The sequence below is a fragment of the Hemiscyllium ocellatum genome, chromosome 13 (assembly GCF_020745735.1).
Source record: "Hemiscyllium ocellatum isolate sHemOce1 chromosome 13, sHemOce1.pat.X.cur, whole genome shotgun sequence".
NCBI lineage: Eukaryota > Metazoa > Chordata > Chondrichthyes > Orectolobiformes > Hemiscylliidae > Hemiscyllium > Hemiscyllium ocellatum.
In genome coordinates this window covers 76841322-76869313 of record NC_083413.1, presented here as the reverse complement: position 1 = coordinate 76869313, position 27992 = coordinate 76841322, and the positions used below count along the sequence as shown (strand labels likewise).

The following is a 27992-nucleotide window of genomic DNA, read 5'->3' as shown; positions in this document are numbered from 1 at the left end:
ACATCAATGAGTTAGACCTCTCATTGTCCCAAATCCTGACAACTCAACAAAGAAATTCTTAAACAGTTTCAAACAATCACCACACTGTGTGGTTTATATGTCCACGGGCCAGGCTATTATGCGCTGGGGAGCTTATGTCTGCAGAAACCTTCTTTGAGATGGATAGAAAGGTATTTACCAGTTACAGCAAAAAGAGACAGAAAATGAAGAGAAAGTTCATGTGAGTATGTGAGAGACAGAGAGAGAGAGAGAGAGAGAGAGAGAGACAGAGACAGAGAAACATAGAGAAACAGAGAGAGAGAGAGACAGGTAGAGAGACACAGAGAGACAGACAGAGAGACAGAGAGTGAGAGAGACAGACAGATGAAAGAAACAGAGACAGAGAGGGAGAGACAGAGAAACACAGAGAAACAGAGACACAGAGAGACAGACAGAGACAGAGAGACAGAGAGTGAGAGATACAGAGCAGACAGACAGACAGACAGACAGTGGCACAGAAACAAAGGAGCGACGCTCCAAAAGCTAGTGTGCTTCCAATTAAACCTGTTGGACTATAACCTGGTGTTGTGTGATTTTTAACTTTGTACACCCCAGTCCAACACCAGCATCTCCAAATCAGAAACAATTAGATAGAGAGAGACAGAGATAGAGACACAGAGAGAGACCAAGAGAGAGAGAGAGAGAGAGGAGGGGAGAGAGAGAAGCACTGTAGCGTAATCATTTAAATAAACAGGTGAAGCTAAGGGAGTGAGTATGAAAGGAAGGAGGGAAAGGCAGGACAGACAGACAGACAGATCAACGGTGAGACTAACAGAAGAAATACACAAAGATGAGAATAAACAGAATGAAAAGTTAAAGAGGAAGAAATGAGCAGAAATAGCATTAGACAGAGGTGCATAAAAGAGCAAGAAAAAGATGATTACTCAGGTCAAGAGAAAGATAGTGTACTTTTGCAACCACACACATATGGAGAAAATCATAGCAAGACCGAAAGCCAGGCAGTAGCAACAATAAGAAAGAGACTCAAATAGCATAGATATTTTGCAAGGGAAAGATACACTCAGAAAAAAGGGGTGAATTAATACTATTACATTTGCCTGGAACTTAGTCCCACAACAAACCCCTAGAAGTGTCCAAGCATTGCTATTAACACACAATTATATATCTTTACTTACTGTAGTAGAGATTTCGGGTCCGTTCAGCTGGGCGTGTAAAATAGCTTCATTAACCAGTGGTGCCACTCTCAGTAAAGCCAGCTCCACACCTTGAGGTCCTGTAATGATACTGGTGAGCTCGTTTAGGTTCGAAATGTAGGCCTGCCAGTGAGGGTCAACATCGGCAACATTGGCCAGGCATCCCCGCATCACATTCAGACAATAGGCCACACAGGGCTTGATCAGAGTAAGGCCATGGCAGTGAGAGCAATATTGCATCTTCACCAGGGCTCTGGTACACTCCCGGGTGAAAACAATGTTCTTAGTCATATTTATCACCTCGCTGCCTATGTTCAGGACCTGCAGGAGGGTTTTCATTGCTTGCAGTGGCTCGGCTATCTCAGCTACCATCTTCATAGGGTAGCTTCCAAAGGGGTTGATATTCTGCCTGGCCGACCGTAGGCACTCTAAGTAATCCAAAGAGACCTCATTTAGTCCAGGGTGTATCAGCCGATTATAAACCAATGGGAAAAGGTTGTCAAAGAAACCCAGGACCATGTCCTCAATGCTCCAGCTCGTATCCAGGACATAGAGTGATAGGTCAGTAAACAGCCCCTTCACCACCTCTGTAGCCTCCTTTGCCATTGTCCTGTACCCTGTCTTGAACATGGAGTTGGTATGATTGCTGGCACTGTGAATCAAGGATATAAAAGCCTCTGCCAAAGGAAAAGAAGAAACTTCAGTAACAATAGATTCAACATATTCAGGAATCAAACAGAAATGTGCTGCACATTCCAACCACTTCTACTAAAAGTCCCCTTACCCCCTCTCATTCTAAGTCCCATTCATCGCCAATTTAACATTGACAGTGAAATTCTCTCAATAAACCTCACCACCACCAAACCACCCACCCACACCCTGTCAAAACACTCCAACCTCATGCAAACTCAGTCAAGGTTGAGAAATCCATGCAAAATGGAGGATCTAGTAGATCCATTTTACACCAAGGGCAATGGGATGGATTTTTGGAGAGTTTCATTGAACTACAGAACAACTGTTGGTGCAGGACGAAAAGAATAGAAAATGGGTTTGAAGTGATGTCTACAGGAGAATGGAATTGAGGAGGGCAAGTTACATCTGTTTTGTGCTAAAATGTTTATTTTCCAAATCACTCAGATCCAGCCCCTCTTCAGGAATGTATTAACGGTCGACAAAATGAGGAGTTGAAGAGCAAAATAAAAGTGGAAACAGGGCAGCGAACTAAAAGGGTCTTCACTGAACCTACATGTGTGAATTTTTCGTGGTCAGTGATGGGTATTAACCATACCTCCTTGAACAGTGGCTCATGAGAGGCACATATAACATTGACTTCGGCACTCTGTATATTTGCAAATATTGTAAAGTTCAGTATTCGTAACAAGAATTATATTTTAAAACATCTCCTTTCATTAAAGGGTGGAATATAATGTCTGGGCAGTGAGATTATGATGACATACCAGACAGCTATGTTCAGAGACAGGTTGACATAATTTAGTTGCCACAGAGAAAGAAAGTCAAGCAGAAAGCTACTGAAACATCAAGTGAGAACGATCACACACAAGCCATCTGCTTTTTGAAAGAGTTTTAACATAGTTTTAACTAAGCCTGAAGAGCTGGGTTTTATTCATGTAATGCTATGACTCTGTCAGAACAGCATTGCACAGAAAAAAAGAGCTGAAATAAAAACAGGAAGTCCTGAGCAAACTCAGCAAGTCTGGCAGCATCTGTCGAGACAGAGACAGAGTTAACCTTTTCAGGCTGATATGACTCTGCTATTGAAACCATTGAGATGGATTTTGATTGCATTAGGTAGTTAATGCAGAAGTACCGCTGCTTTAGATTGATGTGTCGGTTGCCTGTTAAACAATATTTGATGCAAGTTGATGTTAGTTTGCTTGTTACATACAAATCTTAAATAACATAAGAACTAGGAGCAAGAGTAAACTATTCAGCCCTTGACCCTGCTCCACCATTGATATGATTATGGTTGATCTCATCTCAGTCTCAAATCCACTTTCCTTCCCCTCCACAGCCATTTAATCCATTCATAATTAAAAACCTGTCTACCTCCTCCTTATTCAATGTTCTGGCATCCACTGCACTCTGGGGTAGCGAATTCCACAGATTCACACTACTACCCCTTATCCTAAAACCACGGCCTCTCATTCGGGATTGTCCGTCAAGTGGAAATGTCTTTCTACGTCGTCTTTGTCTATTCCCAAACAGCCTGTTTCTATGCTGCATGACACCATGATCTGTGCAAAACTGAATAAGTTGGATTTAGAAGAACGATAGGCGACCTCATTGCAACTTACAATATTGTTAGGTGGGGGGGGGGGGGGGGGGGGGGAGCGGTGGTGCTTGACAGGGTAGATACAGTGAGGTGGTTCCCTGGTTGGACAGCATTGGACCAGAGGACATCAGCACAGAATAAGGGGGCTGTCCATCTCAGGTTGAGGAGGTTTCTTTTCTTTCCTTCACAGAGTCTGAAAATCTTTACCGCAGATACTGCGTTATTAAGAATATTCAAGGCTGAGATTTTTAATCAGTAAGGTATTTGAAGGTTAAGGGGAAAAAGACAGGGAAGTGGATTTGAGGATTACCAGATCAGCCTTGACCTTGTTGAGGGAAATGGGCCGAATGCCTTATCTTTGTCCTATGCCTTATGGAGTAACGTTACAATATAATAAACGCTGTGTGCTCAGTCTTATTTTGTTTCAGTCCAGACTGATCATTCCTTTACGTCCCAAGCATCTCATAGATTCACTGGGTCATTTGGTTGCTTACCCTAAAGGCGAGAGTTTCGACACCAGTCCGAGCTATGTTTTATTTTGCCCAAGCTACTCCATATCAGTTGGAGAATGGCTTTGCACTTTAATTACCTTGTTTTTATGTACCATGACCGCTGCCACCAAACAAGCTTACAAATCGATTATTCAAAATGTCCTGCTGCCAACAGAATGAGAGACAGCATGTAATTGAGTAATTAGAAAGGCTTTGGCAGTGTGCAGGATAACTATGTGATTGCATTATACCTCATTAAGCTGCCAGAAAGGTGTCAGACTGCCTGTTTGAATTACCTGCAGCACCGGACAGACAGTCTGTGACAGACTGAAACACAATCAGCGCTGACAAAGCTCACAACGAGGTAAAACAATTTGGCACTGAGGAAAACTAAAATAACTCGTGACTGCTCCATTAATTTAAAACTTAAGCTCAGCTTCCTGAGGATCCCAGATATAAGCCTATTTAAAAATATCGTCAATATTGTGACAGGGAACTGGAGGAGACCTCGATTGAGGAATAAAGCAGACGGTAAATGAATTCTGGGAGAAAGTGAGGACTGCAGAGGCTGGAGGTCAGAGTCGAGAGAGTGTGGTGCTGGGAAAGCACAGCAGGTCAGGCAGCATCTGAGGAGCAGGCGAATCGACGTTTTGGGCCAGAGCCCTTCATCAGGAATTCAATCAGCCTTATTCCTGATGAAGGGCTCCAGCCCGAAACGTCGATTCTCCTGCTCCTCAGATGCTGCCTGACCTGCTGTGCTTTTCCAGCAACATACCCTTGACTGTAAATGAATTCTGAATGGGCAAAAGTTTTTTCTTGTTCACATTCATTCACGGGATGAGGGTGTCACTGGTTAAACCAGCATTTATTGTCCATCCCCAATTGAGGTGGAGAGTCAACCACATTGCTGTGGATCTGAAGTCACATGTATGCCAGACCTGGTAAAGATGGCAGCTTCCTTCCCTAAAGGGCACCAGTTGGGTTTTTCCTGACAATTGGTAATGGATTTATGGTCATCACTAAACTCTTAATTTCAGAAATTATTGATTTAAAATTCCACTATTTGCCATGGCAGGATTTGAACCCAGGTCTCCAGAACATAACCTGTATCTCAGTTTAGCGCTAATACCACCAGGCCATCACATCATTGGCAGCTCACTGCAATTTCTCCAGAGAAATTAGGAATGAGCAATAATTGTTGGCTGAGCCCGTGTCGCCCCCATCCCAAGAAGAAAGACAAAAAAAAACTGAAGAAAGTCAAGATTTAGTATCAGAAATTGTTTCAGATAAAGTTGCAAAAGTAGGAAATTCAGGAAGAAAGTGCTGCTCTGCTTGTGGTATGTCAGATCATACTTGCAGCCAAATGCCCAAATCCCACGAATGAATGGAAAAGAAAGCCAGGTCAATTTCCACTTGGCTATCTGCTCCAGGTCAATGTTAAATCTGTGAATGAAAATTTGAAACCACTGAACAATCCATTGAGCAGAGCTTCAGACATACCAGAAATGAAGTCATTGAACAAAAGGGTAGAAATCCCAAGAACAGCACCTAGTATTGCAACAAATTTAAGTTTCATGTGTGGATACTTTAGTTGCTGAGTTTTTTACAATAAATGACAATAAATTACAAGAATGTTCATCAAAACTCATGCAAAATGAGATATTGTGCATGATGGCCATCACATCTTCACAGAAAAATAATTAAAAGCTACATTTCTGTCATGATTGTAATGAATCAGCCAGATGGACCTCATAGAATATGAGTTCCCTGATTGAATCTGTTAACCTGATCCAATCAGGGAGTCCTGGCTGACAGATGTAAACAGGAGTATCAGATATCCTGTTTACTCTCCATGTGAAAAGAAGGGTGACTTGGTGTTGGGCCTCTGTGGAATTAGACCTGAAAATGTGTTGCTGGAAAAGCGCAGCAGGTCAGGCAGCATCCAAGGAGCAGGAGAATCAATGTTTCAGGCATGAGCCCTTCTTCAGGAATGACCCTGCTCCTTGGATGCTGCCTGACCTGCTGCGCTTTTCCAGTAACACACTTTCAGCTCTGATCTCCAGCATCTGCAGACCTCATTTTCTCCTCTGTGGAATTATTTCAACTTCTGTTTTCACATTTAACTTAACAGCTCCCCACCCACATAGCTGTCAGCCAGGAAACTTCCTTGAACTGTGAACACAGCCTGTCAAAATGCCCCTCACTTTGCATCCTACCTGATTGATTGGTCATGAGGGCACATAAGGAAGTGAGTCTGACATCAGTCTTAACAGCTTCAACTGTAATTACATCAGCTCAAAAGTATAAACGGTCTCCTGGAAGAGCAAAAGGACACACAAAGAAGGTTTTCTCACAAGTTTCAAGCAAGATTTCTGAGCATTTTCATGTTTATTTAAATGGTTTGGATGTGAACTTAGGAGATTTGGTTAGTAAGTTTGCAGATGACACCAAAATTGGAGGCACAGTGGACAGTGAAGAAGGTTACCTCAGAGTACAACAGAATCTTGATCAGATGGGCCAATGGGCTGAGGAGTGGCAGATGGGGTTTGATTTAGAGAAATGTGATTTTAGAAAAGCAAATCAGGGCAGGACTTAAACACTTAATGTTAAGGCCCTGGGGAGTGTTGCTGAACACAGAGACCTTGGATTGCAGGTTCATAATTTCTTGAAAGTGGAATCGCAAGTAAATAGGATAGTGAGGAGGCATTTGGTATGCTTTCCTTTATTGGTCAGAGCACCGAGTATAGGAGTTGGGAGGTCACGTTGCGGCTGTATAGGACATTGGTTAGGCCACTGCTGGAATATTGCATGCAATTCTGGTATCCCTCCGACAGGAAGGATGTTGTGAAACTTTAAAGGATTCAGAAAAGATTTACAAGGATGTTGCTGGGGTTGGAAGTTTTAAGCTACAGGGAGAGACTGAATAGGCTGGGGCTGTTTTCCCTGAAGCATTGGAGGCAGACGGGTGACCTTATAGAGGGACATGGATAGGGTAAATAGGCAAGATCTTTTCCCTAGGGTGGGTTGTCCAGAGCTAGAGGGTTTAAGGTGAGAGGGGAAAATTTTACACCGGAGCTAAGGGGCAACGTTTTCATGCAGAGGATGATGCATGTCTGGAATGAGTTACCAGAGGAAGCATTAGAGGCTGGTACAATTACAACATTTAAAAGACATCTGGATGGAAAGGTTTAGAGGGTTATGGACCATGTGCTGGCAACTGGGAATAGATTAGTTTCAGATATCTGGTTGATATAGACGAGAAGGACAGAAGAGTCTGTTTCTGTCCTATACATCTATGACTCTATGACTTGTTGCTTACATATTCCTTTCTGAATCTCCACAACTTGCTAGATATTTCAGAATTGGCTTCGGAAAACAATTGGAAGACACAATCTGGCGTGCCCTGCTGTCAGGGAGAATGTAATCTCCATTGACTAATCCATTAGTCTTTTTAATATCTTGCTGCATCTGCATATGACCATTTAGTGACTCATTGACAATGACACCCAAGTGTATTTGCATAACTATCTATACTTTCCACTCTCTCACCATTTAAGAAACACCCTGCACATCTGTTCTTTCTGCCTCACATTTTCCACATTATATTACATCTGCCATTTTCTTGCCCAATCAGAAAGCAAATCCTCCTTTATGTATTCATCACAATATGAGTCATACCAGACTCAAAACTTGTTTCGCTCTCCACGGGTGCTGTATTTCTCCAGCAATCTCTGAGTTTGTTTCAGATGTCCAGCATCTGCTGTATTGTATTCCTGATTAGCTCTGTCTGATCCACAAATTTGGAAATGTTACATTTTGCCATCCTTGTGGTTCTCTCTAGTCTCAGTTTGTCGATGTGAGAATGACCCATTAATTCATAATTTTAGTTTCTATGAGTTTGCCAACAATTAATCTATTTCTTTCATGACCCATTGAGGGAAAAAGTTGACCTTACATAGAAGGCTCACTGTGGTGGCTCAGTGGTTAGGACTGCTGCCTCACAGTGCCACACACCCAGGTTCAATTCTAGCTCATGTCCCCTTTTTGCCCTCCTGATTTCCCTCTGAAGTATACTCCTACTGCCTTTATACTCTAAGGATTCACTCGATCTCTGCTCTCTATACCTGACGCGTGCTTCCTTCTTTTTCTTAGCCAAAACATCAATTTTTCTCGTTATCCAGCATTCCACCTTCCTTTCACCTTAACAGGAATGTACTGTCTCTGGACTCCGGTTATCTCAGTTTTGAAGGCTTCCCATTTTCCAGCCATCCCTTTACCTGCAAACATCTGCCCCCAATCAACTTTTATAAGTTCTCCCTTCATTACATCTAGATTTCAACATACATCCACCTCTAAAGCACACCAACTTGTCATAAACAGCGACAGATGTCAAACCCAATTCACACACCCCCTCCCCAGTTTCACTTATACGTCATGCGCGCAAGACATTTCCTGATCCCACAAAATCAACCCAGGATAGACCACCTCAAGAGGCTGGATCTCAGTTCTGAGATGTTGGAAGTCTTGAAAGGTGGAATGAGGAACCCTGAAAGGACAGCAGAGATTACTGCCTCCAATGCAAGCTGGCTGTTGGACCTGCCTCCTTACCGACTCTCTACTGCAGCTTATTCTGATGATGATGCTCCTTTAACAGGGTTATGTTGCCCTTGTTTTTTTTCAGGAGGTTGTAAAGACATGTCTGGGGTGATTTATTTGAGGAAGCATTTTGGTTTAAAAAAAACACTTGTACAATTAATGGTAACATCTTGAAACATTTCCATATTACAGAGGAGGAGGTGCTGGATGTCATAAAATGCATAAAAGTGGATAAATCCTCAGGACCTGATCCGGTGTACCCTAGAACTCTGTGGGAAGCTAGGGAAGTGATTGCTGGGCCCCTTACTGGGATATTTATCAGTTTTCCCAGCTCAGCTTTTCTTTGGTTTGGTTTGGTTTGGGTGTTTAGCAGTCTGGCTATTCGCTGAAAGCAGGCAGTCAGTTTTGAGGTTGCTGGTCCAAGAAACAGCTACATGGAAGAAGGTGTTTCATGCTGAATCCCTTTGCCATCTCTCTCTCTCTCTCTCTCTCTCTCTCTCCTGTAAGACCCCATGTTTGATTTTACCTTTTGTGCCAAGGGGTGTTTGTGGGATTGTTGTAGGAATTTGGAATAGCATCGTTAAGTTGGGATAGTCTGTTCAGTTTTCGGACAGGTTGTTATTTCATATTTGTTTCTTTTTTGTTTGAGTTTCATTCAGTAATCTTGTAAATAAATTCTCATTTGTTTGAAACTAAGTGGTTGGGCCAGCTGCATCACTTCTTGAATATCCACTTTACACCTGCTTCAAACAAGTTAGGGTCTGGGCTACTTTCGTGAAATGTTTTGAGGGGGCCTGGCCTGGTCCATGACATTACTAAAAAGAAAATGTTGTAACCAATATTATGCCTTCACCCCCTCACCATTCATAACCCCTCACACAGCCACGTCAACCCATGCCATCTCATATCCTCTATGCCACCCTGTGTTTCTCTATTCACCCATCACCCAATACGGTACCATATTCTTTGTACCAACTAACCTGGCCCTGTATTTGCAGAGTAAATCAATTTTTACCTTCATTCTATGAACTGCCACTGATCCCCACCCATATTATTTAGTTTAAAGCCCTATCTACAGCCTTAGTTCACCAGGAATCTGGTCCCAGCGTGATTCAGGTGGACCTGTCCCATGGTAACACCTCTTTCTTCCCCAGTACTGCTGCCAATGTCTCATGAACTCAAACCCATTTCTTTCACATCAATCTTTGAGCCACCCATTTACCTCTTTAATCTTGTTGACCCGTTGTCAATTTGTTCAATTAGTAATCCAGAGATTATTACATTTTTATTTCTAATTTAGCCCCTAGTGCTCATATTCCCTGAGCAGACCCTGTTTCCTAATTTTGCTTATAGCATTGGTATATGCATATATGGACAACAACTGGATCTTTTCCCTCCCATTCCAAGTTCCTCTGCAGCTCAGATGAGATATCCCAAACCCAGGCATAACGTGGGCAACAGAGCCTTCGGGTCACTTGCTCCTGGCCACAGAAATCAGTTTCTATACGAATTCTGATTGCAACAACATCTCTCTTTTCTCACCCCTCTTGCCATCTCTCTGCACCATGAAGCTATGGACAGTTTGCGCAGCCTCCCAATAGCCCCCACTCTAGTCTACACAGGAAGCAAGAATCTCCAACCTATTAGCCAAGCTCGAGGTTCCTTCAGCACTACCTCCTGCATCCCTCTACCTGCCTCGCCTGTAGTCCTGTCCCTGATCACTGACCGAATTCAAGGTAGCTAATCTAAGAGATGGGGCAGCCTCCTGAAACATAGCCTACGGGTAACTATTCCCCCTGCCTGATATATTGCAGCCGTCAAAGCTCAGGATCCAACTCATCTGAGCCAGAGTTCGCCAAAGAACACTTGCTGCAGATGTGGTCACTATGAACCACAATGGGGTCCACCAGCTCCCACACCATGTAGTTAAAACACGCCACCGGACCCGGCAGCTCTATTTCAGTTCTTAATTTTAATTCAGAAAAAATTCATTCGGGTCTTTTAGCTTGTAGCCTGTAAGTATTTCCCCGATTGACCTTCAGTCTGAAAATAACCTCGACTAGGTAGTCAAATTAGCAGCTATCATCAACAAATGAATTTATGGTTTTCCTGTGATGTCACTCTTTTGTACTGCCCCCTAATTCTGGCCTTCAAGTTATCCCGTTAAAATATTCCTTACAAACTATGAACCAAAAAAAAACCAAAAAGCACCTTGTCCACTCTGCACCAAATTCCCACGCTGCTCCAAATTCCCCAAACTCACTCCTGACCGTGTGAAGTTGACTGATCACCATATTTGGCATTTACTGTGCCACATGAAACATTATTCAACCAAAAGACTTATCAGGTTATTATGAGTGCAATGCTTTCAGAAACAAGATTGTGTTCTTCGAAGTAAAATGAGAGGAACAAGGTGAAAATGGTCGGCCTGGCATCATGAGTAGCCACCCATTATCATTGGCTGAGAGTATTTAGACACATGCTTGGCACAGCACAGAAAACCATCGCCCAAAGTAACCAACAGGGATAAGTGAGGAGAGACAGGCACAAGCAAAAGCAGGCAGTGAGCAGAAATGGAAAACAGAAAAGAGATTTCAGACGTCATGTATGTGATTTGTAACCATTATGATTCTTTAATAAGCAGAGCTGCTATTTTAGATTAGATCAGATTACATTACAGTGTGGAAACAGGCCCTTCGGCCCAACAAGTCCACACCAACCCACCGAAGCGAAACCCACCCATACCCCTACATTCACCCCTTACCTAACACTACAGGCAATTTAGCATGGCCAATTCACCTGACCCGCACATCTTTGGACTGTGGGAGGAAAACCACACAGACACAGGGAGAACGTGCAAACTCCACACAGTCAGTCGCCTGAGGCAGGAATTGAACCCGGGTCTCTGGCGCTGTGAGGCAGCAGTGCTAACCACTGTGCCACCGTGCCACCCATGATACTTTTGTATCATGCATCCTGCAGTTAGCAAACACCGATGCTAGTTAGGCCATAGCATCACAAGAGGGTGGGGAAGGCCCTCAACTTCTCTCTTAGCATGGCTTCAAGAGGACCTTCAGGACTCTTCCAGAGTATGGATACAGAGAAAGAAACAAGTACAAGGTCATTAACTTACTCAAATCTAAAACTTTAGACTTTCCTGTATTTGGTATTCAGGACACTGTTCCTCAAAATCAATTGACTCTTTTCAGAAGAATCCATCCTCTCTTGAAGAAAATTAATAAGAAGTCAAATTATTTACTTATTACTCAGAACCTGGCCAGGAGCTGGAGCAAAATGTGACGTCTGCAGATGCTGGAGCTACAGCAACAGCAATGAAAAAGGTTCCTCTGAGAGATGATAGCCTGATCATTGCTGGAAAGTAAGAACATCACCTTGTATTAGTTCAATCATCAGTGAACACAAATGAAGCTTCAAACGTTTTATTTACAGCTAGTAAATGATCACGGAATCTAAGAAGTCCAGAATTATGCAGTTAGGTAAGAGATCTTCAATCCTGCAAGAGAGATATCTCAGAACCTCAACATAAACTGACAATAAGAAAAGAACAGCCTATAATTAGACTCCATAAATCATTTGATAAGCTGCATCATGAAAGATTATTGCAGGAAGTAAAATGCCACAGTGTAGTTTGGAACATATTAGTGTGGATAGAAGATTAGCGAGGTAGCAGGTAGCAAAAGGTGTCACTTTCTGATTGGCAAGATGTAGCAAGTGACATGCCACAGGAATCAGGATTGGAGCCTCAGCTTTCCACAATTTACACAAATTACTTGGATTAAAAAGCTACAGTTACTAAATTTGCCAATGAAGCAAGGACAGGCAGGAAAGGGAGTTGTAAGGAGATTACAAAGGAATATGGATAGCCTAAGTGAGTGGGCAAAGATCTGGCGAATGGAGTGTAATGTGGGAAAATGTGAAAATGTCCACTTTCAGTTAAAAAGGAAGCACATTGTCCAAGTGGCAAGAGTTTGCAGAGCTCTGGAAGCACAGGTTACCAGTTAACCTCATGAATCACGGAATCTTAGAGTGTAGGTACAGAAAGTAGAATATTTTATCAGGGAAAGCTTAAGGGAGAAATGCAGGGAAAATGTTTCATACAGAGGTTGGTGGGTGCCTGGAATGTACTGCCAGTGGGAGTGGAGCAAGAAGGCCTGTTAGCAATGTTTAAGGTGAATGGGACACAAACAGAGGTACAGAAACCATGTATGGGCAATTAACAGTGGGTCTAATTAAGGAACAGAAATCGGCACAGGCCTAGTGGGTCAAAGGGCCTGCTCCTGTGTTGTATTGTTTTTTTGTTCTTGAAAGTTGAATATAAAAATAAGGAGATAATATTTCACTTATGCAGGGTAATGGAATACTGTACACAGTATTTGCTTCCTTATTTAAAGAAATGAATTGTAAGCAGTTCAGGTAGACTAAGCCTAATACAGAACAACCTTGATTATCCGAATGAGATGGATGGGGAGTATTTTGTTCGGATAACTGATTGTTCAGATAACTGTTCGGATAACGGATAACATCTTTAAGGGACCGTGAAATCTTGTTTGATAATCTGAAGCTCGGACAATTAACGTTGGGATAAGCAAGGTTGTTCTGTGCCTGGGATGAATGAGTTGACTTGTGAGGAAAAGTTGAACCAGCTGAGTTTGCATCTGCAGACGTTTCGAAGGATAAGAAACACATATGACCCTAAGAGATTGCAACAGGCTGCATGTGCAAAAGATGCTTCTGCTTCTGAGAGAAGAACGTATCATCCGTTTAAGACTGAGATAAGGATTTTTTTTCTCTCTCGCAGGAGGTTGAGTCTTCAGAAAGCCCCCCCTCAAAAGTCAGTGGAAGCAAGGCGAACATTTCTAAGGCAGTAGGATGTGAATGTTTATCCTAGGTAGGTGGAAAATGGAGTGAGAGTGGGATGCTGGAAAAGCGCAGCAAGTCAGGCAGCATCCGAGGAGCAGGAGAATCGACACAGTCCTGATGAGCCGTACACCGCTACCACGCTGTCCCCAGGCTATGCCTCGGTCAGGAGGACTTGGGTGACTTGGCATCGTCGAAGAAAGAACTTCGAAAATGGAGTGATCGGATCAGCGGCAGAGTTACTTAATGGTGGAGCAGACTGGAGGACAAGTGGCCTACTGCTCTCGATTTGAATGTTTGCACAGACTTGATAATGGTCTGAGAAAAAACCTCCCAATGTCAGAAACAGCCCACCCATTCAACAACACAAACAGCTGGTGTAAAGCTATCCAGGGAAGAGGAGTCACTTCACTGGAGGCTCACTGATGATGTTACCTAATATGGTGACGAAACGTCTGAAAACGAACCTTCCAGCTCAGCCAGCAAATTTACATCCAAGGAGACACTTAAGTCCAAATTTGTATAAAGCCAATGTTGGATGTTCAGAGATTGGTAATATGTATAAAAGTACAAAAGAATCTCATCAGTAAGCCCTGAGGCACTCAAGGGAGCCATCAGTAAAGAAACAGAGCCCAAATTACAGGGCTCCTACAAGAGAGGAGTACCTCAGTCAAGCTTAAAGTCAAATAGAACTTGGATGTGTTAAATGGAAGCAAGAGTTAAAGAAGTTAAAACAGATTGAACAGCAAGCTCACCCATTGTTCATCGCATAGCACCATTAAGCCTCGGAGTTTGAAAAAGAAGCTTTGGAGTGAAATCAAACAGTTGCGCCAACTACTGGATAAGGCAACAAAGGAAATCACAGGCCTCCAAGACTCGCTCTCCAACATCAGCCAGCAGCTGGAAGAACTTCAAAGGAATAATATAGAGATAGGCATTACAGCTTTACAGAGTTGCCAGCAGTCCTCAGAGAAAAAACAAGAACTCAGAACTGTAAAAGGGAATCTTGAGAAGAATTCTCCAAATCCTGAGCAGGGATGTGTGTGAGACTTTCACTTCTGAAGCATCAAAGAGATACTTATGTGCAAGGAAAGGTCCCTCTTTTGCTGAAATAGATCACTGTGAGTTATTAACTGAGGGAAACACTCCTTTCCAATCCACAAGTGATGATCTGAACTCTAAAAGAGAAGCTTTCGAGTGAGTAGACAGAGATCCTTACTTACATCTGTAGAAGGCTTTTCTAAAAAAGCACAATCTAATTTCCGGAAGCAATCAAATGCAGAATAAAAAAGGTATTCAAAAAAGATGTGCAAGGAGATGCAGAAATTAAAACCTCAATGTTTAGCCAGTCCAAATTCTTAGTTGAGATCAAAACTAACAGGGTGGTGACAGACTCTATGTCCTACTTTGTCCAATGTTCTGTTAAGTCTCCAGAACATGGCATGGCACAGCAGAGATCCATTTAGAGTTCTACCTAGAGATTCTAGATAACCCACTCCCATTGAAGGAATCCCAGAAAGCACACTTATGAAGTCTTCGCTTGTTCAAGAAGCCTCCTTCTGTCTGTCAATTAGTTACTATGGACGAAATGATAACAAGTAACTGTGTCCCACATAGCGTCTGCTTTTGATCCCCATTTATGTTTGAAGACAAGGAAAATCTTGTCCAGTATGTCCATTAGGTTTCTAATTATAAAACACTCCCTGTGCTGAGAAAATATTCCAAGGATTTTGAGCACCTTAAGACATAAGGAGGAAATGCTAAGGCATTGCATAACGACAAATATTTCCTACTGCCTTTGCTGTATTTTACGAAACCTCTATTTCAATGACCAAGCAAAAGAAATTCAGAGAAAAGGCATATTTTTCAGGAAGGTTAACATAATTTACATTTCTGGTGTTCACTCCTGCCTTTAATAGCTTCCAAAGTCAAGAACCTAAAGGTATCCCCAATCCCTTTTTAACACTATTCAACCTTAGTTAATTTATGACTTTAGATGGTGATAGATGAAGTTAAACGTTTTGCCCGATCTCTTTTGGGATTGGGGGAATATGGATACCAAGCTTCTCCTTGAGTGAGGAAAGGGAAAGGATAGGGTATGCATGCAATTCGGGTTTCCTTCCTATCAAGGGGATGTTGTGAAGCTTGAAAGGGTTCAAAAAAGATTTACAAGAATGTTGCCAGGGTTGGAGGATTTGAGTTATATGAGGGATTGAATAGGCTCAGACTGTTTTCTCTGAAGTGTTGGAGGCTGAGGGGTGACCTCACAGAAGTTGATAAAATCATGAGGGGCATGGATAGGATAAATAGACAAAGTCTTTTCCCTGAGGTGGGGGAGTCCAGAGCGAGAGGACATAGGTTTAGGGTGAGAGGGGCAAGATATAAAAGAGACCTAAGGGGCAACTTTTTCACACAGGGGTGGTGTGTGTATGGAATGAACTGCCAGAGGAAGTGGTGGAGGCTGGTACAATTTCAACATTCAAAATGGGTATATGAATACGAAAGGTTTGGAGAGATATGGCCAAGTGCTGGTAAACAGCTCTGGATTAGGTTAGGATATATGGTCGGCATGGACAAGTTGGACTGAAGGGTCTGTATCTGTGATGTACACCTCGATGACTCTATACTATTGAGAAATACGAAATGAGGTTCTAAAACTGAGAGTCTGTTTCAGAGGGGAAATTCAGTTTTGTGGCTGTGGCAAGCTCACAGGGTAACTTGGCGTGGTTATCATACAATTTGCTGTAAGTTGTGGGTTATCACTGGCTGTACGGTTACTGCAATATCACTGTACCACCTCCTGACTCTTACTTTCAAATCAGATTCTGATTCCAAAATGGACTGGTAACAGTGCACTGTGATAACTGCTTGTGTTCAAGATACTGTTTGGCAAATAACTTGACAGACAGCACAGCTGATCCAACAATACGCTGGCCTATCCTGATATCACCTTAGTGCGATTGGCTAAATGCCACAGAATGGCAGGAGCTGAGCATAAAATGCAGCTGTAAGTCCAGTCTCCAGAGGGGTAACTGAGACGAGCATGATATGGGAAGTAGCAGCCCTCTATTTTAAGAAGATATGAGCAAGCATTTAAACAGCATTGTAAATATACTTTAATAACAGAAAACAGCAGGCACCAAGCAAGCCATTCATTACACAGAAAGCAGCTCTGATATCTAGTTACTGACATTGGTTCATTTTTATCATTCCACATGTACAGTGGAGCTAGATACAGGCTAACAAAGGAAGAGAGAGAATACAAAGGGAGAGAGAATGAAGCAGAGACCAACACTGAAAAGCACTGTAAAAGACAGACCAACACCATGACACACAGAGACAGATTATGAAACACCCAGACCAAAAATGTAAGAGACACAACGCAACACAGAGAAACAAAGACATAGACCAGCATAATAATGGGCATGTAGACAAACAGTATGGGAGACGCAGATAGAGCCCAACACTGGGGGAGACAGACACCGTGCAACACCATGGGGGAGACACAGATACAGAGTAATCGTAGGGAAGACACACACACACAGAGACACTGTGGGGGAGACATAGACACAGACTAACACCAGGGGGGAGACACAGACAAACAGAGCAACTGTAGGGGAGACACATACACAGTGCAACACCGTGAGGGAGACACAGACACAGAGAGACATTGTGGGGAGACACAGACACACAGAGCAACCGTAGGGGAGGCACAGATACAGAATTATGCCATGGGAGAGACAAAGATACAGAGAGACACTGTGGGGAAGACACAGACACAGTACAACACCGTGAGGGAGACACAGACATAGTGCAATACCGTGGGGGAGACACAGATACAGAGTAACACAGTGGGGGAGAAACAGGTATAGTGCAACACCGTGGGGGAGACACAGATACAGAGCAACACTGTGGGGGAGACACAGACACAGTGCAACATCATGGGGGAGAAACAGACATAGTGCAACATCGTGAGGGAGACACAGACACACAGAGCAACCGTAGGGGAGGCACAGACACAGAGAGACACTGCGGGGGAGACACAGACACAGTACAACACCGTGAGGGAGACACAGACATAGTGCAACACCGTGGGGGAGACGCAGATACAGAGCAACACCGTGGGGGAGACACAGACATGATGCAACAACGTGGAGGAGACACAGATACAGAGCAACACCGTAGGGGAGATACAAACACAGTGCAACATCATGGGAGAGAAACAGACATAGTGCAACACCATGCAGGAGATACAGACACAGAGTAACACTGTGGGGGAGACAGAGATACAGTGTGACACCATGGGGGAGACACAGCCATAGAGTAACACGTTGGGGGAGACACAGATAGGAACAGAAAGAGGTACGGAACAACATATTAAGGCAGGGGCACAGGTTCATCCTTTTCTGACACAGCCCCTTGGGATTCAGAATGAATTGCTTTGACAGTTGATTTGATGGGTTCCGAGATGGCCAACAAGACGTGTGTAATCCACAAACTCGAGCACACTGCAGGGCCGGAGCTGCATGAAGGGTCTGGTAGTTGGGGATGTTTGGAGGTTTATGCATTCTCTCTGATGCCTCCTCTTTCACTCTGCATTTTAGAGATGGAGTCTCTCAACATCTCCAAAACCTTCCTGAGTCTTGTCCATTGTAGTCAGTCACCAGCCAGGAGCTCCCATAAATCAGCGGGGATGTCTGACCGCTTCAGAGACGCTTTGTGGGTATTTTCTAAAGAATTTCTGCTAATCTTCTGAGAGAATGTTGGGATCTGAATACAGCAGTTGCTTCAGGAGGCAAACAGGCAATGTGCTTTCACCAGAGAGCTGGTGATTGGCACCCGAATGCTGGGCAAAATGATTTGGGGTAATACATTACCATTGGACTACCTTTTATGGCACTGGATACAGAGAAACAGCTAATGGCAGCTCTGCTGGTGCCTTGAGGTGCCCGCTGTAGATTATCTAAATCGCTAAAGCATATATGAGTGCTGGGATCACTGCTACCCAGGAAACCACAATCACAGTCTTGGATTTGAGGTCCTGGTCCTCAAATACTCCTATCCTCCACCAGCCAAAGGCACATTGGAGGTGATGATGAATTTCATCATCAATATCTGCCTTCATCAAGAGATGGAAAGTGATCCTTGTTATCCAGGATCGTGCCTTTAACTTTATCAACAGGAGGGAAAGGGGGCAAGGAGGTGTTGTACCATGATAGATAATTGGAAGACTTGCAATACCCCCTCAACCTTCCCAGTTTCTTGCTGCAGAACCCATCAAATGATCTCCCATTTCAACCCACATGCAAAATGGTTGCACTGACTACCTAAGAAAATGGTGTAGACCAATACAGGAAATACATGTGAACATAACAGCTACACACAGGTCAACAGTGTTGGGCAGAGACATACAGACAGGTCAAGAAAAGCAAAGCAGGTGAAATGATAAACACTTAGAGGCACTTAAACAGAAGAGAAAAGCTTACACATCTCATGCTTTTACAACTACTGGGCACCTCAAAGCACTTCATGGCCAATGCCAGACTATTTGAAATGGAGTTCCTTTAGTAACGTGAGAAATGTAACAGCCAATGTGTTCTCTGTCAGTTCACACAAACAGCAATGTGAAAACAACCAGGTCATCTGCTTGTGTGATGTTGGTCAGCACTGCTGCCTCACAGCGCCAGGGACCCTGGTTCGATACCAGCCTCGGGCGACTGTCTGTGTGGGGTTTGCACATTGCCCCCATGTCTGCGTGTGTTTCCTCTGGGTGCTCTGGTTTCCTCCCACAATCCAAAGATGTACAGGTCAGGTGGATTGGCCATGCTAAATAGTCCATAGTGTCCAGGGATGTGTAGGCTAGGTAGGTTAGCCATAGGAAATACAGGGTTACAGGGATAGGGTAGGAGTGTAGGTCGGGGTGGAATGGTCTTCAGAGGGTCAGTGCAAACTCAATAGGCTGAACGGCCTGCTTACACAATGTAGAGATGCTACAACTTTATGATAAAAATTGGCAAGGGCAGTGGGTTCATTACTTGCTCTTCAAAATAGTGGCCATGAGTTCTTTTTCAGCCACAGCCAAACTGATGGGACCTCAGTTTAAGATGAGGCGCACCCAGCAGGACAGCATTCCCTCAGTTCTGCACTGTGGTACCAGCCATGATTATTGCACTGGAGTAGGTACAAAGGTAAAGGGCTTTTGCCCAAAACATCGATTTACCTGCTCCATTGGATGCTGCCTATCCTGCTGCGCTTTTCCAGCACCACTCTAATTATGACAAACATACATGTTAACAATAAGGTACACGTACATGAAGACAGGCAGGTCTTGATGCAGGAAAAACTCAGACACTTGCTGAACACATGCAAGGAAAGGAAAACTCAAAAGCACCTGCGATTGATAAACCATCTCTAAGGTAATGAAACAACCTGAAGTGCTTTACAACCACAATATTAAACAATGTTTGACAGCGAGCCACATAAGGAGACGTTAGGACAGATGTTAGAACCAAAAGCTCAGTTAAAAAAAACTGTTTTAATAAGCTTGAAAGCAGTGGGGAAAAGGAGACTAACAACGGTATTTATGAAGAGAAATCTATGTTTAAAGTCTCAGCAGCTCCAGGCATGGTGAGCAATGCCGAACTACAGAAAATTGCATATTGCTTGGGCAATAAATATTGGTCTTTTCAGCAATGCCCACAATCCATAAATAAATTAAACTAACCATAAAAGTTAGCGTTTGGCACCACCCTGATGTCACCACGATAAGAACACCACACACTCAAACATCCTGGGTATGAAGGGAAGCAGCATGATAAGGTTTTTGCAAAAAAGGAGTTATCAGATTTTCTGTTTTTTGAAACCACCCAAAGATAGATCACATGAACAACAATTCTAGTTACACCTGGACACAGCATCCCTGGATTTCAAACTCAGAATAAAGCCAACACCTTGATTTAAAGTTACATCTTAAAACACATCTGGAAACTAACACATCACATTGTGCATTTTCTGGGATTTACTTGATGATATAAGACTGGTTATGAGTCTCGCTCACAATGCGAGTATGGCAATCCTCTCATTGTCCAATATGAAATATAAATTTATAGTATACATAATCCAGTTCCCATCAGCCATGGAAGCTTGGATGCTGACTGACCGGCTGCGCTTTTCCAGCAACACATTTTCAGCTATTCCACCCATGCAGCTCTCCACTGCAACCTCAGCTTCTGAGAAACAACATTGTAATCCCACAAAGCTCTCCTCGATGGTTAATTGCATTCTGATATAAATGCATACCATCACTCCTTAATCATTTGCTTCAAGTTGTCTACCTAACATCATTCTCAGTACATCATGCTACAAGCTACAATAGTTCCAAGAGGAGACCCAAGACCCAAGGTGCAACTAGGGATAAATGTGGCACTTCCAATGTCCTCCACAGCCCAGAATAATAAATTTAATAGCCATTCCCATGCGCAACACTGACCGTGTGCTTTGGTCCTGATTAATTCAGGTGGACTCTAAATCCATAGCCAATCACCATATCAGGCTATTTGGGAATCGGGTTGCAGCCAATTGCTTTCCTGATTTGTACGTTCAACGTGAAATGGACAGTGTCACTGAGCCTGAGAGAAAAAAAGCTATTGCACACTCTGCTTCCCATCCTAGCCTTTTACTAAAATTCTCACATAACGTTTCAAATTCTCATGCATACACTCAGCAACTCCATTTACTGTGGTTGCATGCTTAATTTATTTGTATTTATCAAATGCAAATCCCTGAAGCGAAGTGATTGCCAACTTAGCAAATGAGCACGCAAGAGTTTTTCCTATCAGAAATGTGTTACTTAAGTTGATCAAGAATAGCGGCTGATACTTTTACTGTACATATGTATGGGACATTTACTTCTGCTATGCATAGGGCTTATCTACAAAGTCAAAGCATATGGCTAAAAAGTGTTTTCTTAGCCAGATCTGTAGCTAATCAACAGTTTCTACTGAACAACATTGCACTGATTGTTCCACGCCCCTATTTTGAAATTCTCTGAGTGTCCTAATAAACTCTTGATCATCAGCCAACACATTAAAAATAGATTAATTGGTCATTTATCTAGTTGTCAGTTATGGAACTTCACAGTGTGTAAAATGGCTGCCATGTTTACTGCCAACATCATGAACCTCAAAGTGGCTGTTCCTTCATGATGATATATATAGGTAGTATGTAACAGCAGGTTCTGTCTCGATATAAGGGAACCAGCAGACATGTTTTGACTTTGGACAGGGCTACACCATTAGCTTTGAGCAGCCAGTGATTCTGCTGTGAACCTAAATCTGCATCAGTGAGTAATCACATATTCCAAGCACTCCTTATCTGAGCAAATCAGAATATGGTCTGTTACTAATACCAAGCTCTACAGCAGAAACTCGAGCTGGGTGGTTTTCAACTGAATAAATCGACTGCATCTAATAGCAGTGACATACTGTGGCCAAGAATGCTGCTCGAAAAGGCAAGAACTGAGCAACAAGACCCAATTCTGTCTCGCTTTTATGGCTGCCATAGGTGGCAACACAGGCAGTTTCACTCAACTTAACAAATGTATACTACCATTCTGCAGCCAAGGAAAGAAACCCCTTCAAATGTTTTCACTTAAAAACTCTATGTACTTCTTCTTGGCCTTCTTCTCTGACACCCAACTCTCAGCCAGCACCAGCTATGAATCTGCTCAGGTGCAGTGCCACACAGGACTCAGCCAGACTCCGTGCTTTGAGGAAAGCTCCCATTCTCACTTGCAGACATCAGTTCTTGGTGGACTGAAGGTACATATCCACAGGCAAGTGGAGTAAGCGTAGGCTTGGTCAAATACACATTCACCATGTCAAGGACTAGGCAGGAAATGTTGACCACCAAGGCTATTGCAGCCTAGTTTATTACATAGCCAATGAACTCTGGCATATGTCACTAGATTACTATTGGTCAGAGGCCCAATTCTCCCACTCTTAGCCCAACTGCTTCCCACTTGAGACTAATCCACTTATTCTAAGTGGGTGGGGACCACGTAAAGGAAAGCCAATGAGAAAATCTAGCATAGAATTACAAGAGAAGGCGCAGTCTTCAAACAATGTTGTAAACACATTTGAATGAAGTTAATAACGTCGTGCCATTCACAACAACATGGCACAATGGTTGGAATACCCCTACCTGTCCCAAAATGTTGTGGGTAAGAATTAATAGAAGGAAAACATTTCAAAAAACTGCTTTTGGGCAAGCCATTGAGAACACAAAACAATTAAAATCCCCCAGTCTGCCACTTCCAAAAAGATATTCAGGAGAGAATTAATAGTCAGTTGGAAAAATGTGACTATTAATTTAAAAGAATTGGCACAGAGTTGTTCAGGGTAAATTGTGCTCTGACTTGCTGGAGTTCTTTTGAACAGGTATCAGAGAGGGTTCATGAGGCTAAGGCTTTTGATGTAATGTTCATGGACTTCCCACGGATCATTGACACAATCTACTACAACAAACACAGGAGGAAATCTATAGATCATGGAATAAAGGGTACAAGTAGCACAGTGAATACAGAGCTGGCTGAGTGATAGGAAACGGACAGTGATGATCAGTGGGTATTTTTAAGTTGGAAGAAGGTTTGTAGTGGAGATCCTCTGGGATTGGTCTAGAATTGCTGCATCAAAGTCCTTGAATTCCCTCATGAATGGCATTGTGGGTCAACCCGCAGCAGGTAGACTACAGCAATGCAAGAAGGCAGCTCACCACCACCTTCTCAAGGGCAACTTGGGACAGGCGATAAATGCTAGTCAGCCAGTGATACCCATGTCCCATAAATAAATAAAAACACAGGACTCTTTCTTTACCTAATAATGATCTGAATTTTTGCTGCAGGGGCTTGTTCAAAGATCATAGAACCCAACAGTGTGGATCAGGCCCTTTGGCCCAATAAGTCCACACCAACCCTCTGAAGAGTATCCCAACCAAACCCATTCCCCAACTCTATTACTCTACATTTACCCCTGACACATCCCTGGCCACTATGGACAATTTAACACGGCCAATTCACCTGACCCGCACATCTTTGGACTATGGGAGGAAACCAGAGCACCCGGACGAAACTAACACAGACACAGGGGAGAATGTGCAAACTCCACACTGACAGTCACCCAAGGCTAGATTTGAACTCAGGTCCCTGGCACTGTGAGGCAGCAATGCTAATCACTGAGCCACCGTGCCACCCAAAAGATTGTGGATGACACAACATTTGGAACATCTGTGAGTTGAAGAGGTCAGTGTAGAACCTCAAGAAGATATTGACGTGAGAGAGCAAATGGGTGGCAAATTCAGTTTAATATGGTGAGGTAACACCTTGGTATAATGAACACAAAGGGACAATCCAAAATAAAGGGGACAATTCTGAGCCCTATATCTTAGGAAGTATGTGCTTGTCTTGGAAGAGATAGAGTGGAGGTTCCCAAGAATGATCCTGGGGATAAAGGGTTTGTCATATGAGGAGTGGTTGAGGACACTGGGCCTGTATTCGATGGAATTTAGAAGGATGAGGTGGGAATTTCACTGAAACCTCCAGCATTCTGAGAGGCCTGGGTACTGTGAACATGAAGAAGATGCTTCCATTCCTAGGAGAGACTAAGATTTGAGGGCACAGCCTCAGAATGAGGGGACAACCCTATAAAACTGAGGTGAGGAGCAATTCCTTCAGCCAGAGGGTGGTTAATCTGTGGAATTCATTGCCACAGAAGGCTGTGGAGGTCGTCACTGAATGCACTTCAAAGAGCGATAGATGAGTTCTTGAATAGTAAGGAGATCATGGGTTATAGTGAGAAAGCAGGAGATGGGATTGAGAAACATGATTGAATAGTGGAGCAGACCTGATGGGCCAAATGGCCTAATTCTGCTTCTATATCTTATGGTCTTATGGATATGCACGAGGAGCAGGAGCTGGGTGCATATATTTATAAGCCAACAAAGGTATCAGAACATGTAGAGATGGCAATTAACGTATAGTATTCTAAGCTTCATTAATCGGGGCATAAAGGACAGCAAAAGGGAATCCACTGTAATCCACTGGTTAGACTTCAGCTGGGATATTGTCTACAGTTCCATGTGCCACATTTTAGAAAGACCTGGGGAGAGTGCAGAAGAGATTTATGAGAATGGTTTCAGGAACGGAAAACTTCAGTCATGAGGAAAGATTGGAGAAGGTAGAACTTCTTTCTGAGACAGGAGAGTCACAGAGTCATAGAGATGTACATCAAGAAAACAGACCCTTCGGTCCAATTCGTCCATGCCAACCAGATATCCTAAATTAATCTAGTCCCATTTGCCAGCACTTGGCCCATATCCCTCGCAACCTCCCTACTCGTATACCCATCCAGATGACTTTTAAATGCTATAATTGTACCAGCCTCCACCACTTCCTCTGGCAGCTCATTCCATACATGTACCACCCTCTGTGTGAAAAGGTTGCCCCTTAGGTCCCTTTTATATCTTTCCCCCTCACGCTAAACCTTTGCACTCTAGTTCTGGACTCACCGACCCCAGGGAAAAGACCCTATCTATTTCCTTTTTCCATGTCCCTCATGATTTTATTAACTTATATAAAGTCACCCCTCAGCCTCCAACACTCCAGGGAAAACAGCCTCAGCCTGTTTAACCTCGCCCTAAAGCTCAAATCCTCCAACCCTGGCAACATCCTTGTAAATCTTTTCTGAATCCTTTCAAGTTTCACAACAGCCTTCCTATAGGAGGGAGACCAGAATAGCACACTATATTCCAAAAGTGGCCTCACCAATGTCCTGTACAGCCACAACATGACCTCCCAACTCCTATACACAATGATCTGACGAGCAAAGGAAAGCATACTCAATGCCTTCTTCACGATCCTATCCACTTGAGACTCCACTTTCAAGGAACTATAAACTTGCACTCCAAGGGATCTTTGTTCAGCAACATTGCCCAGGATCTTACCTGGCTAAGTGGAGATTTGTTAGAAGTTTTCAAAATCATGAGATAAGGAAAAACTGCTCCCCCTCGTCAAACAGCAGAGAACCAGCGGGCACAGTTTTCAAGTGTTTTGCAAAAAAAGCAAAACCTTTTTCAAACAGTGAATACTTTGGATATAGAATACACAGCCTGGATTGAATTGAATTGAATTTATTACCATGTGTACTGAAGCACACTGAAAAGCTTTGTCTTGCGAGCAATACAGGCAGATCACAGAGTTAAGGAGCATAGGTAAGTAAATAATAGATAAATAGCAGCTAAACCAAAAACTCAGGTACAGGTGAATGTTAAGAGTTTGTGAGTCCATTCAGTATTCTAACAACAGGAGGGTAGAAACTGTTGCGAAACCGGCTGGTGTGTGTATTCAGGCTTCTGTACCTTCTCCCTGTTGGTAGCGGTTGTAGAAAAACATTGCCAGGGCGGGATGGATCTTTGAGAATGCTAGCGGCCTTTCCTTGACAATGGTCCTGGTAGATAGATTTTATAGATGGGAGGTTGGCCTTTGTGATTGTCTGGGCTGAGATCACCACACTCTGTAACCGTCTCCGATCTTGAATGGTGTAGTTGCAATCCTTGGTAGTGATACATCCAGACAAAATGTTCTCCATGTCGCACCTATAAAAGTTGGCAAGGGTATTCGCCGTCATGCCAAATTTCCTCAGCTGCCTGAAGAAGAAGAGATGTTGTTGGGCCTTTGTAACCAGTGAGTCCACATGAAGAAAGCTTGTTGTGGATGACCACTCCCAGGAGCTTGACATTCTCCACTCGTTCCACCTCTGTGCTGTTAATGTGTAGGGGGCATGAGTAACATCCCGCCTAAAGTCAATAATGAGTTCCTTGGTTTTGCTGGAATTGTGAGGTAGGTTGTTCTCATTGCACTATTTTTCCAGGTCTTCCATCTCCCATCTATAGTTTGTTTCATTGCGATCTGAGATTCAACTGACTATTGTGGTGTCATCAGCGAACTTGTAAATGGCATTATTCTGGAATTTGGTGACGCAGTCATGGGTATACAATGAGTACAGTCGGAGACTGAGTTTGCAACTCTGGGGGGCTCCAGTGTTGAGTGTTAGTGAGAATGAAATGTTGTCCCCAATCTTCACTGATTGTGGCCTGTGGATCAAGAAAGTGAGGATCCAGTTGCAGAGAGTAGGGCTTAGTCCGAGATCACTAAGTTTAGTAATCAGTCTCGAGAGGATAATAGTGTTGAAGGCTAAACGGTAGTCAGTGAGTAGGATTCTTACGCAGCTGTTGTTGACGTCAAAATGTTCTAGGGAGGAGTGAAGGACAAGTGATATGGCATCTGATGTGGATCTGTTGGTCCGATAGGCAAATTGAAATGGGTCGGGAGTAATGGGGAGGCTGGATTTGATTAATACCTTGACCAGCCTTTAAAAGCACTTCACGACCACCGAAGTTAGGGCCACTGGGCGGTGGTCATTGAGACATGCTGCATGAGCCTTCTTAGGCACAGGGATGATGTTGGCCCTCTTAAAACAGGCAGGGGCAGTGGCCTGCTGCAGGAGAGGTTGAAGATGTCTGAGAAGACCTTTGCCAGTTGATCTACGCATGCTCTGTGTGCACAGCCTGGTACTCCGTCTGGTCCCATCACTTTCCTTGGATTCACACAAAGGAAAACTGATCTGACCTCCAATGCAGTGACTGTTGGGATTTGTTGGAAAAGGTGTTACCTCTCCGCCAAAATTCTGCTCAAAGTGAGCAGAGAAAGCATTGAAACGATCTTGGAGGGATGTGTATTCATCTGCTATCTAGTGGCACAAAGGGTCTATTTCCATACTGTATGACTCCATGACTGTACGTTAGGATTGTGGCAGAGGCAGGTTCAATTGAGGCATTCGATGAATGATTATTTAAATAGAAACAATGTTTAGAGTTACAGGAAAAAGGTAGATCTTTGGCACCAAGTAAATCTATTCAGAACGCTGATGCAGATATGATGGGCCAAATGTCCTTCTTTTTACCATAATAACTCTGAGATTGATGTTTCAAGGAATGTCATGAAAAGCAATGTGATAAAGACCAGGTACTCGAGAGATTTAGTGGTGGTACTCGAGAGATTTAGGACATCACTGAATCACAGAATACAGAAAGACGCCATGTGGCTGTGTTGATCTCCAAATGAGCAATTCACTCTCCTGTCTCCTCCCCCTAACCCTGAACCCTCTTCCTTTTCAAACAGTTGTCCAGTTTCATTTTGAATGCCTAACGTACAGTCATAGAGTCACACAGCATGGATATGGACCCTTTGGGTCAACTCATCTGCACCAACCAGACATCCTAAACTGATCTCGTCCCATCTGCCTGCATTTGGTCCATATCCCTCTAAACCTTTCCTATTCATACACCCATTCAGATGTTGTAATGTTGTAATTGTACCCACCTCCTCCACCTTCTCTGGCAGTTCATTCCAAAGTTGCCCCTCGGGTCCCTTTTAAATAGTTCTCCCCTCACTTAAAACCTATGCCCTCTAGATTTGGACTCCCCTAT

General features: G+C 43.3%; 1 protein-coding gene across 2 annotated transcripts in view; it reads right to left on the bottom strand.

The window, feature by feature from the left end:
* The window catches only part of gpc5b (glypican 5b), a 593135-nt gene that overhangs the window by 386722 nt on the left and 178421 nt on the right, over positions 1–27992 (bottom strand). For both annotated transcript variants that reach the window (XM_060834330.1, XM_060834331.1), the window contains exon 3: positions 1176–1870. In XM_060834330.1, the coding sequence (XP_060690313.1) occupies positions 1176–1870 (695 nt within the window). The remainder of the gene's footprint in view (positions 1–1175; positions 1871–27992) is intronic.